Source organism: Pholis gunnellus, assembly GCF_910591455.1.
Source record: "Pholis gunnellus genome assembly, chromosome: 12".
Lineage (NCBI taxonomy): Eukaryota > Metazoa > Chordata > Actinopteri > Perciformes > Pholidae > Pholis > Pholis gunnellus.
The window spans coordinates 5,223,970-5,239,225 of record NC_136539.1 but is presented as its reverse complement, the minus strand read 5'-3'; the positions used below and the strand labels follow the sequence as shown (position 1 = coordinate 5,239,225).

At 41.9% G+C, this 15,256-nt stretch overlaps 1 protein-coding gene across 2 annotated transcripts in view; it reads left to right on the top strand.

The window, feature by feature from the left end:
• The window catches only part of itprid2 (ITPR interacting domain containing 2), a 41,239-nt gene that overhangs the window by 14,280 nt on the left and 11,703 nt on the right, over positions 1-15,256 (top strand). Inside the window, exons 7-13 of one of the 2 annotated variants that reach the window (XM_079169904.1) lie at positions 5,448-5,487; positions 5,582-5,677; positions 8,633-8,692; positions 8,812-8,959; positions 9,444-9,504; positions 14,080-14,187; positions 14,856-15,198. In XM_079169904.1, coding sequence (XP_079026030.1) covers positions 5,448-5,487; positions 5,582-5,677; positions 8,633-8,692; positions 8,812-8,959; positions 9,444-9,504; positions 14,080-14,187; positions 14,856-15,198 — 856 coding nt within the window. The remainder of the gene's footprint in view (positions 1-5,447; positions 5,488-5,581; positions 5,678-8,632; positions 8,693-8,811; positions 8,960-9,443; positions 9,505-14,079; positions 14,188-14,855; positions 15,199-15,256) is intronic. The other variant, XM_079169905.1, reaches the window with a different exon arrangement.

The window sequence follows — 15,256 nt, the reverse complement described above, 5'->3', positions numbered from 1 at the left end:
CCATAGATAAATAATAAAATACTACATGGTGTTAAGATGCATTGACGGTGAGTTCACATGTTGAGTGTGATTCAGGACAAGTTGGTTGTCACTATCCGTTGTTAATGCGGTCCAACAATGGCCTCAACCGAGTCCAGTTTCAAAAAGATAGACTTAGATGTTACAAAACATCAACAATACACCTGTTTAGTTCTTGGTTATCTTCAGTAGGGCTAATGTGCTATGGTCCAAGGTACAATGATATTGTAATGTGAAAAGTGAGTAAGGTTCAGTTTATACAATACAGGATATGCAAGTTAAAGTAAAAAAACAACTTACGGTAATAGTGGAAATGAGTGTAGTGCAAAGATAATGGTATTGGTTTATGCAAAAGAAGATAGCAATGGTTCCGTGAAGCATTCACAGATTCAGTGCAATGTATAGAAAAGTGTGCAATATACAAAAAAATAGCAATAGCGTCTGGCTTCTCAATGTGGCTCAGTACGTCTGCTAACTCATGAGTCAGGGCTGGATAGCTTCCTCGTGATGGAGTTGCACCGCTGGTCAGAGTGAGTGATGAAGTAACAACATTGAAGAAGTTACAACTGTATTTGGAGAGTGTAGACACTCTGCATATGTTGTAAAAGTTGAGTGGTCTGGGTTGATCAAGTGTGTGGTCGGTCGTCGGTTGATCGTGGAAGAAATTAACAGTAAAGTTGCTTCGCTTTAGTAGATGTACAGTGTAGGCTTCAATGTGACCATGAATAAATGCTGGAGGTCACTAAAGTGAGCATCATCTTCGGCCCTGGAGGCAAAACAAAGTCCCCCTGTGCTTCCCCACCACTTTGTCTTGTTAGGCTTAACATCTGCATTATAATTATGAGTTGTCTGAGCTAACAAAGAACAAATTATAAGCTTTGTCAGTATTATATTACCATTTGTGTATTGTGCAAAAAATCCTTTGTATAATGATAATGCCGCTTGATCACATGTGTATAAATGAAGATGTCTGATAAGCACAGCAGTGTCCACAGAACACAGTGTGATACATAATGATACTCCGCTCCATCTTCATTCCAAAGTCAACAATCGCAAAGGTGTGGAAGTGCTGCATGACTGACTGTCTTCTAAGTGTGTGTGTGTGTGTGTGTGTGTGTGTGTGTGTGTGTGTGTGTGTGTGTGTGTGTGTGTGTGTGTGTGTGTGTGTGTGTGTGTGTGTGTGTGTGTGTGTGTGTGTGTGTGTGTGTGTGTGTCATAATTTCTCTGAACTGCTGTGAATACATCAGTAATGGTTCCGACAGCGAGACGGTGTTTGTGTTATTGAGTTTGTGAATTGAATAGACTTTAATGACTTTATGTTGAACCACCCAGCACTGGTGCGTGCGTGCGTGTGTGTTTGTCTCTGGGGCTGAATAGGTGCTAATGAGTTGATGCTGAGAGGCCAGTTTGTATAGACTTGATCGGAGACACCTTGTTCAGCCTCTGGGTTTCCCAAACCTGCTTGAGTTTTTGTGAGTTCATTTCTTGCTAGCGTTAGAACACACCTCCCAAGTTCTTCTCATGAAAGGTTTGTTTGGTATTGCACAACATTTTTCTATCGTGCAGGCAAAGTGTAATCACTGTTAGAAAGCTTTGTCTTCTGCATTTGGTTGGCTTTTCGTCACGTTTATTGAATTAGTTTACTCTTTAATTTAGTGAGTAGCTAGAGACTTGAATAACTACAGTACAATTGTTCAATCACCCATTGTTGGCTCAATTAACAGCTGTGTTCTACTGTAATCCACTCTACTTACATGTACTGAAGATCCTGATTTTCAACTCTGAAGTTGATCAGATAAAATGTTATATGAATCAAAGTCTAACCGGGAGATTCTTGAATTGACATGAGGTGATCAGTTGACTGTAACACCACTGTAGCCAACACACTGGTGACTGTTGACTAAGTGTCTTTGCACTCAGAACTGGGAGCTCATTAGCCAGAGAACTGACAAACTTTTCATTTTCAATCACTTTTATGGTTTCTACAAACTCCTGCAGGAAATCTCTGTCTCTAAAGCTGCTAAATGCTCCAGTGTATTCAACAGCTACTTGCTAACTTTGTTTGTACAATGTAGTAGTGTACAGTTGGTTTCACGAGAGAGGTGAGAAGAATCCAAAGTAGTTACGTTTCGGGCCGTGAAACCAAGGCAATGAGCTGACATGCTATGACGTGTTCTTGAGCTGTGGGGAAGTGAAGAGTTGGTGTAAATGTTCTGTGGGTTCAGCTCTACCCATAGACTGTCTATAAGAAGTGGACGTAGTCGTCATCCATTGGTTTGTGGACTGCAGTTTTGAAGCCTCAAGTTCGGCATTTTGTCCGTCGCCATCTTTTTTGTTGTTGTTGTTGCAACCACTGAACGGAAGGAAGTGTCCATATTTGGACTGCTGAGGAGTGATGCCGTCATAGAGACGCCGTATTTGGCTCAGGTAGCGACCTGTCAATCACAACGTAGCCATGCCCGAAAGCAGAGGTAGCCAACACGGTGCCCGCGGGCACCTGGTCGCTCGCAAGGCATGTTATACAAATAGCACTAGTATGAAGGCAAATCACTGTCAAAATCCAAGAGCGCAAATAACATCCACACGCGGGACCTCCACACACACGCACGCGTGCAAATTAAACAGCAGCGTGCGTATATTACTTTGACGAGTGCTTTCACATCCCTCCACGCAGAATATCTCTGCTCGCGCGAGCAAAATTGCAGCCTGTGAGGAGAAAACCATGCTTTGAGCGCGATGGGCGATCGTCTTTGGATTGGCCGGATATCACTCGGCTATCAATCTTACATAACTGATCATTTGTATAAACATGGGACAGAGTTCATGATTTGTTCAAAAATGTTACAACGGTAGTGGTTAGTACAAACGAGACATGATTTGAAGATATGACAGTTCATGATTTCCTAAAAAATGTTTAGAAGTGATAAGTTGTACAAAAACATAACCGGTGTGATTTTGAACAAAATACACAATCATTGTTAATAATTATTGTGAGGAATAATTAACATTGACATGTGATCAGACAGTCTCTTCACATATATTATTATTATCATTATTATTATTATTAAAAGGTGATCTGTGCAACTTTGTTATTCAGGAAGTTTGTATCAAACAAGTAGCCCTTCGTACTACTCAGTACCCTTGAAGTAGCTCTCCGTTCCAAAAAGGTTGGTGACCCCCGCCCTAAAGCATCCCCTGCTTTATGGTCTGTTTGACTCTAAATGGACCATAATTTACTAAATGAACATCATGTTGTATTGAAGAAGACTTGAAACTAGAGATTGAGACTATAAACTCATGTTTACAATGTTTACTGAGGGAATAAATCAAGAGAGAAGTAGTCATTTTCTCATAGACTTCTATACAACCAGAGGAGTCGCCCCCTGCTGGTCAGTAGAGAGAATGCAGGTTTAAGGCACTTCTGCATTGGTGTGGAGGTTGTCGCCTGGCTCTACCTTATCATACAAGTAGTCATGTGATCCATCGCTATTATAAAAAGATGAATTATCCCTCTTTTACGTATATGTTTACACATCAATGTAGAATGTTGTGTGTCATATAGCAACATTTACCAAATAGAAAAACGTTTTATTGTGTAAAATATATTCAAATAGACAAAAAGGTACAATAACTAATATTAATGCATCAAATCTATTATTTCATATCACACTAAAGACTAATGTTGAGGCATTTGGAGTGCGGTGTGACTTAAAATGTCTCCTTGGTTAATGCCACCAAGACAGAGTTTGAGTTTCTCTACATTCCTGCAGCCTCTACATTTTGCGTCATGTCTTAACTTCACACACCTCAACCTTCCTCCGTTTGAGCTAACTGGCTCTGTGTTTATGTGGACGTTACATTAGGATGAAAAGATAATGGTACCATTTTTAGATGATGGTTAAGTATTTGTTGAAAACCTATTTAGTTGAGTGGCTCCGGCTACTTCTTGTCATCAGTCTAACTCTCAGCTCATGTTGTCATGTCCGGACAGTAAGTACTCTAATCATGTTGAGAATGACATGCATCAGAAAGACTTTGGATTGTCAAGTATGAACCCGTCCTAATGGACTCTAATGATGTCAAACATTATCGGGACAGGATGGTAGGAGATTAAAGTGTTACCGTGTGAATAGCATGGAAGTGAATTAGTTAATTAAAGGATTCCGGGTGGATTGGATGGAAGTGAGTCGGTGAATTACATTAGGAAGGCTCGTTTTTGTCGCGTTAGGCTCCTTTAAACCAGAAGAAAATACTGTGGATTCAAAGGAAGAAGAAGAAATTCAGCTGAAACTAAGTGGAAAGAAAGAGAGGGAGACATTCAGAGAAAGACATTGACAGGACGACAAGTCCCAACAGGTTCTTTTGAAATGAAAGAGAAAGCAGTCACACCTGCAGTCAGTGATGACTTTCACTGACAGTATGAAAGTGACTCTGCTTCAACATTATTTAGTCAGAACTGAAGCAGATTAAAAAATGTTTAAACAATGGGTCCTTGATTTCAGACCGACGTGGACCAACCCCGCTTGTCACAACACGACTGTTGATTATGCTCACTGAAATGAGAACTGTCGCTGTTAGTTTTTACATGTTAAAGTGAGCTAGCTAATGAAGCTAACGTTCGCTCCCTGAGTTAGTTGAAAACGCAGTCTCTGACTTTTCAAAATAATTTCAGCAGACAAAAGACAAAAGTGTCTTAAATGTGCACTTGCATACATGATATGCTAAAAAGACTGAAGCTACAGTAGCATGTCCCAGGCAAAAACTCAGCATCCTCAATGTATAACCAATGTAATGCTATTTCTGCTAACGGTTGCTTGGCTAGCTGGAGTGTAAACTTTCAAAAATCTGTGCTACAGGGCTGCTCGTCTGCCACATATGCCAAAAAACGTTTCGCTACATCGTAAATTAGTCCTTCTTAAGATAATCAAGAACTACACGGGTGAGTTTAGATGTTTATCTTAAGTCTATGTTTGTGGGACTGGACCATGCTCTGGAAACTGCGTAACCCATTGTTGGACCGCATTAATAACTGATGCTGACAACAAACTTGTCCTGTATCAGGTTTGCTTCCGAGGCTTTGCGGCCCACTGAATATGTGTAGTCGTGTTTGGCCCATCGTGCCTCGGTCCCATTTGGGCCAATGAACCAATGAAAACAGGGGAACCGTTCAGCAGTGAAGTAATTCAGAAAATGAAAAGACTTTTCTGGGCTTTGGTCAAATTTGACAAAGATTAAACCCCCATGGCTTGAAAATATATAACACCAAGAGTAATAATTGGCCATTTTTATGGCTGGAGATCCTTCAACTGTTTTCCAGACGTCTCTTTTACAATGGTGGTCTATGGGGAATCAGTAGTCGCAGACTGATATATGGTGTGTTGTTTTTGTTGATATACGAGTAATCTTAATGTCCTTGTTTTTCTCTGCAGCCAACCATCTTCAGTCCAGTAACAGTAAAACCGAATCCTGGTGAGTTCACTTTATTTTTATTCTCAGCATTCAGTAAATGAAGTAGATAACTGTGTATGTGTGCTAATGCTCCTGTGTGTATGTTGATGTGTAGTTTTGGTCTTGCGGCGGATCAGAAGAGGAGTCAGTATAAAGAGAGTGCACGAAGTATGAACTCCACAGGATCAGGGAAGAGCAGCTCTATGTCCAGGTCAGTTCACCGTCCTCAGTCTTCAGTCAGACTCACGGAGGTTTCTGCGGGAAGTTATGCAAGTAGAGCGGGGCGGAGACACAGAGGGCTGTTGTTAAACTTCAAACCAAATTAATGGTACTACAGAGAACTCAACCAAAAGAGGCACAGGCATGTAGAGAAGTGGTTCCTAAGCACGGGATCCCAGGATGAAACCTAATAGGACACAACGCGATGAAAGAAAGTAAAACGAACGACGATGATCTTTTTATTATATTATTTTGTTCAGCCTTTTTTTTTCTGCAGTATGCACGAAGTGTATTTACAATCCTACTGTTGTTCGTTCACATTAAAAGCATTCAACTGGCAAAACATGCAGTGGCTTTTATTGTGAAGGAGTCACAGGAAACACCTCGTATTTGTATTTTGTAAAATATTTATTTGTGTTATGCGTCCTTGAAACAAATCTCTCGATGTGTCATTGGATTCTTTTGAACTCTCAAATATTAATGTTGGTATGGGCCGGACGGCTACATTGGAATTCAATTCCCGGGGAACACAACTCTCCAGGGAGCGGGAGGATCCGGGATTTAGCACTAACCAGAAGGCTGTATCAGCAGAATTCCATAAAAAAGGAAAATAACAATGTGGCTCCGATTAGTGTCCAAATGTACTAATAAAGTTATCTTCACAATCTTTTCTGAATCTGTCAAAGCATCTCTTGTGATTTGGCAAATACATAATCCACCAAAGATCATGTGTTTAAGTATTATTCTAATTCTATCCGGATATTCACCCCTGTTGTCACCAGACACCACTGTGTTTCTAATTAACTTGAATGGACAGAAAAGGAAAAGCCCATTATAAAGAGCCTCAAAGACAGTATTGGTCATGGGTAGACAGCAACATTTTAAGATGAAAATTATTTGATTAAAATCAAAAGATATTGAAAACAAGTCATATAAGACCATGTTAGCTGTACATAAAGATGTACATATATAAAGACTTTAACACTGTTGTTATGATTGACATTGCTTAGTTTCTGAACAAATGGTTTTGCTTTCTCTCTCTAATGAACTGAAGCTTCTCTCTTATGCTACTTACAACAGATGAAAACCAGACTCTTCTCAGAGCTCCTCTCAATGAAATTTGACTGGTTTGAATAATAACGGCTCGCAGTGTCAATGCTCTATCAGAAATGTGGGGGTTAAACTGGTCAGTGGTCAGTAAGCTAATTAAATAAGTATGTCAAGCATCATCAGCAGATTTGTGTTTGAAGGATTTACTGTGGTGGGAGTTCTCATGGAAGGCTGATTTATTGGTGGTGGGGGTATGAGGCTGACGGTGCCGGGGTTTTCACAGTGCTCCAGCCGTTGGAAGTGTTTGGTGTATTGTGTGTGTGTGTAATGGTTCATAGTGGGCTATGGGTGGAGCATCGTGGGTATTCCATCCTCCGTTTCATGTTGTTGAAACAGGATTCGAGAGACTCCTGGGCCGTGTTCAGTGTCACAAAGCTCTGCAGAGGTTTGATAGAGTTTTCAGGTTTCTGAGTGTGCCAGGAAGAAAACCAACCAATTCATGTCGAGCAATCATGTATTGAAACACCGAAGAGCTATATGGCAAACATATTTAAACATTCGCTGTCGGTGCAAGAGGACACACAGCTGAATTTATTCACCGCTGTAGCAGCTCATAGCAGCTATGTGATACAGGATAATGATAATAATAATAAAAATCATCATTTAACAACATCATATAGTCCCTCTAGGAACCTGTGAATTAAGGCAGATCCAAATAATTCCGGCAATTTTATTTTACGTTTTTTTTTATTTGCTTTGGCTTAATTCTTGAATTTATTTCCAAACAATAGGTTTAAATCTTTGAACTATAAGTTAATTGTGACCTGGCTCTGCTCCGTAGACTCTCGTGCAATCGCTTCAGATTTTCTTCATATTCAGGCTTGTTTCGTGGCTTTGGAGCTAGTCATGGTTAAACGTTGTGTCATAGTGATACTATATATACTATATATGAGATATATTTCCAAGGTTGACTGCTATGGTGAAGCACATCTAAACATTTTGATCAGTGCGACTCACGCGCTGACAAAACAACTTTTCATTTCGGAGAGCGTGAATGAAATGTTTTGGGTGAGTTTCTACCTATTGCAGTCATGCAATAAAGTTTTGATTTCCCATGAAACAGTTGTAACAATTGCAATTACAGAATGTTACGACGGAAGATAGAAGTTGAAGAAATGAGCCAAAACAATTGAGAAAAACTGTAAATGCCCCAAATCTTTCTGCAAAAAACGAATGGCTCAAAGAATGCTGGGCAAGTTTACCAACCACCACGATGTTGCACTTAAAACCAATCCAATGCAGAGCTACGGAAGCGTGTTGCTGCCATGTTAGAAAAAGAAAAACAGACCAGTACCACCCTATAAAGTGAGAAGTTTATTGATCAGAATCAGTTTATTTGCCACGGTATGTCGCACATACAAGGAGTTTGACATGGCGGGTGGTGCATAACAAACAATCGACAACAATCAACTCATTTCACATTATAACAAGTATCACGTTATAACAAGTTATTTTCATGTTAATATGACAAACAAATTTATATTTTTATAACAATACACTATTTCTAATTTTAAAATGCATGGGGCCGTACCGCAGGAAGAATGAGGTAGAATCATTTCTCATTGATTATCTCCAGTGTTTCCCATTACTTACGCTCAAGTGATCACGTTAGAACTCGTAACCTAATTTATATTGTTATAACACGAAAGGTTTCCTTTTGTAACGTGATACAGATCAGTCTCTCTTCAGGTCTCTTCTGGTCTTCTTCCTCTAGCCGGGGCGGTTGGAGGTGCTGGGAAAGGGGCAGGGCATCGTCACACTTTCTAAACTACCTCGCTGACCGACTAACAAAAAGCTGTGTGTGAGAAATACTAACTGGCTGTCTGTGTTTTCGTAGTGTTTCAGAGGTGTTGGAGCAGTCAGAGGAGCACCTTGAGGAGACCCTCCTTACTCTGGGGTTAGACTGACGAAACTAACCAGCTGACTAACTCACTAGCTAACTGACTGACCGAAAGACCCACTGACACACTGATTGTCTGTGTGTGTGTGTGTGTGTGTGTGTGTGTGTCTCCACAGTGTGTCAGAGCTGCTGGACCTGTACGAGGAGGACCCCGAAGAAATCCTCCTAAATCTTGGTTTTGGTCGAGAAGAACCTAACCTGGCCTCGAAAGTTCCCTCCAGGTTCTTCAGCAGCACCTCCACAGCGCGAGGCATCGACATCAAGGTACGGACGACAGCAGTGTGTTAGTACTGGAAACAAACTCTACATGACGACACATTTGGGGTGATTTCAAAGCCCTCTGAACCGCTGGTGACCGCAGCTCAAGTATAATAACATTACACTCCAGCAGAGCGAGCGGACATACTCCTTCACTAACGCGCAGTCCTGCCCAATTTAAACCAATCTAAACTCAATTTAATCTAGGAACACCTCATGGCGACAATGGAGGACACTTCATGGGATGTCTGTACAACATTTCATGGCAATCCATTCAATAGTTGTTTAGATATTTCAGTCTGGACCAAAATGGTGGACTTCTGCTAGAATTACTGAAAAGCACCAAACTCACGCAGCATATTTGGTCTTCAACATCATTTTATCTGTGAGAACACACCAGATCAACTTTTTTTTTTTTGTCTGCTGCCTTGCACCGTTGATCACTGGTACTGTTTTTTAATGACATCACTTCCTGTGGTTCCACCTGCAGGTCTACCTGGGAGCTCAGCTGCAGCGCATGGAAGTGGAGAACCCCAACTACGCTCTGACTAGTACGTGCCACTCTCCCTACTCTCCCCTGTTCTAGTGTTTGTGGCTGTGCTCTACTCTCCACATCCTCAACGGTGTGTTGTATTGCGGTCAGTTTCAGAAAGGCAACGACATCCGAAACACCTCAGCACTGCCGATCGAGGGTTAACCATATTAGCGATGAGGAGGTTCATGTCCTGAAACTGTAGACAGAGGAAGTGAAGCTCAAATATAGTGTGTGTGTGTGTGTGTCCTGTTCCCAGTGTTATTAGGGTGTTTTGTGGGGTCCTTTAGCTCTTTTAGCTGTTCTGCCAACTGCATGGGCAACAGAGCCAACAGGGACAAAGATCTGTTTGTCCCTGACACACATACACGCACACACGCACATACACACATACACACAAACCTGCACTGCTAACATCCTGGCCTCTTTTTGTTTTCAAGCTCGTGTTTGCATGAAGGTTCTGGCTCCCTAATTGAACACACACAAGCACGCACACACACACACACACACAGCTGATTCTCTTCTTTTTGACAGTTTAACTGTCTTGGTGCTGTACAAAAAGTATTTTCCAAAGATCCTGTGTGTGAGAAGATATCCACAGATGAAAGTACTTCAGGATTGCAAAAGTTTTATTTTACACTTTGATGGCTGTTTTGGGCAATTTGAAAAGTCATCACTCGTCCTAGTTTGCTTTACAAGACAGTTTGAGAGCGGAGGAGCTCTAAATATTTGCACTTCAACATAGAACGAATAGGTTTTCGACTAGAGTTCCTGTCTCAGATATTTTGGACTCCTTTGTTGTTCAGTGAAACAGATTTGTATTTTAGCCGCTATGCACCAGTTTCTCAAGTCTTACTGACCTTATGTGAGCCGCCCAATTGTTCATTGTCTCATCTCTGGTTTTGTCTCTCAACTTCCTCTTGCTACTGCTGGCTGTAGGAAATACAAGTAAAAAGATTGGTTAACACAGTCATGGTAAACAGGACTTTGTGCAATAGTGTATCTAACGGAGTCTCCGCTGTGACTTTGCGTTTTGGATGAAAAACTATTGTATTAACACACACTCAGACAGCTATTATTATATCCTATTGTTCTGAACACATAAATCAATAAATATCAAAGACAAACCCATTCGACCATGAAAATTAGAACCGTAATGTGACCGGATGATCCCAGAGCTGTGTCGTAAAACTGATGTAATATCGTGTTTGTCCGACTGCCACGAATGAACGTTTCATTTTCTTCCAGCTATGGCGGTCCTTCGCGCTGTTCGTCATTTTGTGACGATATCATTGCGAGTGACTGACACTGGTAAACAAACTGATCAAACTGGTCGTCCCATTTGTTTGGGATTGAGATTTCCCTTCAGTCATCCAGAGGTGTTAACCTGGATATTGGGTTTCCAAAACAAACAAACTGACACGGTGCATTCTAGACTTTCACAACTATAGTGTTTCCTTATCTCAGGATCACGGCCTAATTTACTTGTTATCTGCAGATAACAACGAAATGAGTCACGCGCTGTTTGGTCGCACGCACACTGCAGCTCAGTGAACTGAGCCCGGAGGAGTGGCCGGGAGGAAAACAACTCATCAATAAACATGTGAAGGAGAACTCATTAAAAGGCCAGCTGAGAGAAAATAAAGGAGCTTCAGAAGCACTTGTTCACTGTCAGAACGCTCTTAACTGAACCACTGATTAACGTCCATCACTGGAACACAGTTTGTGATATAAGTCCAGCTTTGGCATCCCTCAGGGCTAAGTATTAAAAAGAAAAAGACATAAGCGTATGATCCCTCTGAGGGACACTGATGAATGTTCTTCATACATAACCTGTTTGGTCCGGTTACAGCAAACTGGGGTGTGGTTGCCTATTTGGTTCTGTTTATTTGGGCAGGTGTGAAAGGAGTCAACAAGCGGGTCGAGACCACCTGAACAGGAGGGAACTCTGGTGTGGTTTGTTAGTGGTGTGAAAGCAGAGAGAACCATTCACAGGGCCGTGTTATGGCGTATTCACATACGAGAAAAAGAAAGGACGATTCATGAGCTCTTTGTGAATATATTTTAAGGTATAGCAGATTGCTTCCTGATGGAATCTGACGTAGTTCGTGTTTGGCTTTAAACTGCGAACTAACTTTATGAAAAGCTGCAGTGACTGAGATCAGAGCTGGATCCGTTCTTTATTTTTTTGTGAACTGCTCCTTTAACCGCCTCTGGTCTGTCAGTTGGTCCTGGAAGATTTCTTTTTTCTTTTCCAGAACATTCTCATACTGTTCCATCGGTTCCCCGGATCCCATACGTGTGTGTGTGTGTGTGTGTGTGTGTGTGTGTGTGTGTGTGTGTGTGTGTGTGTGTGTGTGTGTGTGTGTGTGTGTGTGTGTTGTTTGTTATGTAAGCTCTGTTCTCACCATCAGAAAGAATCTCTTGGGATGAAGACAGAAAAAAATAGGGAGTACGTGTCGTTTTCTCTTATTCCTCACTTCCTGTTTCAGGATCCTCAGAGTGAGCATTAGTGCAGAGTCAGCAGTCAGCAGGAAACAGACTCACAGAGCATTACTATCATCACACACGGCTGCTGTAATAAGGGGTTCATGTTCTGCAGTCCAGATGTGACTGAAAAATACTGAACTGTATGACTGACTGGTTCGTAGCTTGAACATCATCGTTCCTTTCCTACGTTCCTTAACTAAAAGGTTTTTATTTATTTATTTGTAGCTTCTTTCAGAATTTGCAGCTTGTTTAAAAAGGTGCATTACCAGATTAGTTTTTTTGTCACTTTGGGGCAGCAGAACAAGCCGATAACTTCACTCTCCTTTTAGCTCTGGTTTGGTCTCCACTACCTCCTAAGAAAGACATCTTCCTCTTCAGCTGCTTAATGTTCCACCTTCTTCATCGGCTAGTTGTTAACTTTGCCTACCTGCTGTTTGGTGATGGAAAAGTACATTTGTTTACATTTGGGCTAATTGGCTCCACTAAAAGTATGCCAAATTAGCTATTAGCAGTTCCTGTTGGCAATGTGCCCATGGATGTACAGACAACTATCAGTTGATTGCTTTGATACGGGAAAGAAACTTTAAAACGTGAAGATTCTCTCGCAAGTTTTGGCGTTTGTGTCTTCTATGATTTAAGTTTATGGACATTTAATTGCAATGAACATCGGAGATATTGGTATGTGTAATGATATGTTAAAGAGTAAGTCGCTCTGAATCTATACATATCTGTGTCTTGTCTGTGTGTTCAGAGCTGACCGAGTGATGACTCTTGAGTAGGAGTGTGACTTATAACACAAACGGTGGCAGATTGTCTGATTGTGTCACAGGCCGTGTTTGTATGCTGTCTGTGGCCGGAGGCATTATGTTATATTATGTCTGGAGGGGATTTCCTCAAATTTGGCACAAACGTCCACTTGGACTCAAGGAGGAAATTATTAGATTCTGGAGGTCAAAGGTCTGTGTCACATTGACCTAATGTCGGTGATATTTCAGGAACACCTGGAGAGAATTTCTACAAATCTGGTAGAAAAGATCCACTTGGACTCAAAGATGAACTCTTACATTTTGGTGGTAGAAGGTCAAAGGTCAAGGTCACTGTGGCCACCTTTTAGTTAGAAGTCACAATGGGATCAGAGGTGAGAGAGCGAGCAGCACTGTGCAATGTACTTCAGGTGATTGACAGTCAGAGCGACTCATATGGTGACAACAGAGCGGCAGACAAAAGACAGAAGTCTGTGTTTCATAACAGACTGACAAGTATTTAGACATGGAGGGATGGAGGGGAGGAGGGACGAGCATGGACGGAAGGAAAGTATGCAAGTCATCATCCTGTTACAGACAAGACTGACAGCTCGACTTACACAACCACAGAAGAAGAAGAAGGAGGGAGGGAGGGAGGGAGGGAGGCGTGGCTCTGACGTCTGTATCCAGTCCAAACATGAAGCTTTTTGCTAATCAGTCTTTTACTGTCGACTCTTGTTTTTGTGTAAGCCAATGGGATTTCATTTCTTTCAATTATTAGTATTTTTTACAAGCATAGTGTGACATTTTTCTTAACTCTAGCACGGTGCTTTTCCATACTTTGATCAATAACATGGGAGACATTAATAATAGACCTCTATACAGTTAATAGGGAGTGGTTTTGGACATTTCGATGACACCAGCTTCCTGGGAAAAGACAAACTGCACTGGAACCTCACCGGTGTAGTTTATTCTGGTTTGAGAGGGGTCTTCATGAGGCTGAAGATGAGACTGAATGACCTCGTAAGGTGGATGTTTTGTTGGGGGGGAGTGCTTTAAAAACAAGCACAGAGACACCAGAAAACATTGAAGCAGCAGAGATATCTGAACTGAGGAAGGATCAGAGGAGGAAGAGCGCTGCTGCACATGGACGTGTTCAGACTTTTAACTAAAGTGCCTCTTGATCTCCTCGCTACGAGTTATTACACTTAAAGGAGCAGGTTAAAAATAGCTTTCTTCAAACGTTTTCAAGAAACCAAATCGGAGCAAGTTTTTAACAGCATCTTTGTGTCTTCATCTTTCTGCTCTTTTGGCGACTGTGAAGAACTTTGTAACTGTTGTTTTGTTTCTGTCTCTTTCAGGTCGTTTCCGTCAGATCGAAGTCCTGACCACAGTAGCCAACGAGTTCTTTCAGCTCTACAGTCAAGTTTCTGGTCAGCCCGTCCAGTGCATCAGCTCCAAGGACAAAGGTAACCACGGCAACCACAAACTGCCCACCGAAGGACTGTTTTTTTTCTAGTCTAGACTTTGAAGAGCAGAGAGCCGGACCAAAGTATTATGGAGCATTTCCAACAGATCCGGTGCTGGAGAGCTGGAGAAGCAGTCACGCAGTGCATTGTGGGACTGTTGCGGCGGCGGGGTTTCAAATGAGTCCGCCCAGCGTGATGCACCGGGCTCACCAAACTTGGACCAAGCTGCCAAATAGGCATTGCGTCCAATGAAAAGAGAAGATTCAGCCTATTTCTCACTGCAAATGTTTTGAGATGGTCCACTTTAACTTTACTCACTTTTAGTCTACTTGATCTATAATGCTGTAACCTCATTAAGAGAGCAATACACTATTTAGTTGATCAAATCAACTTTTGTCAAGACCAAGTTTGAGCATTTTAGTTTCTAAATTGCTTTTTATTTGATTGATTTAAGTTTCTTCTCAGAAATTTGTGCTGCCAAATTATTTTTTTTGTCAACGATATTCTGTATAAAGTGACAGTTTTTGCTCCATAGAGTCTATTACGTCTCAATTGTGTTCACCATGGACCAAAAGTTAGTTGTCAAATATATATTTTTAACAAAAGAAGAATTACATTTGAACTATATTGATTTGTATTCTGATCTGTTGGTCTTGTATCTCCCTCAGTGCGGGAAGGAGGGGGAGATGAGCCGACTCCTCCTCTGAAGAGGAGCGGCTCGGCTCGGAATGTCGCCAAACTCCTCAAGACCACCCTCTCCAAACACAACCTGCTCGCGGCCGCCTCCGAGTCCCTTGAAGCACACACGCCTAACCAACAGACACAGCTGAACGGACACGCCCCCTCTGGTCAGACACACACCAACGGTCACGCACACGCCGGTCCAGAGCAGGACGGCTCTACCGACCCCGCCCCCCAGCCGGAGACCGTCAACCAGAATCACATGCGCAAGAAAGACAGCTGTTCCTTGGCGACAGTCGCCGAGGAAACCAGCGGGGATGGAGACGACAGGTACTGCTGGACGGACCGGTAGCTAGGGCATTCTCGACCGCTGCGTTTTAGCAGTCAT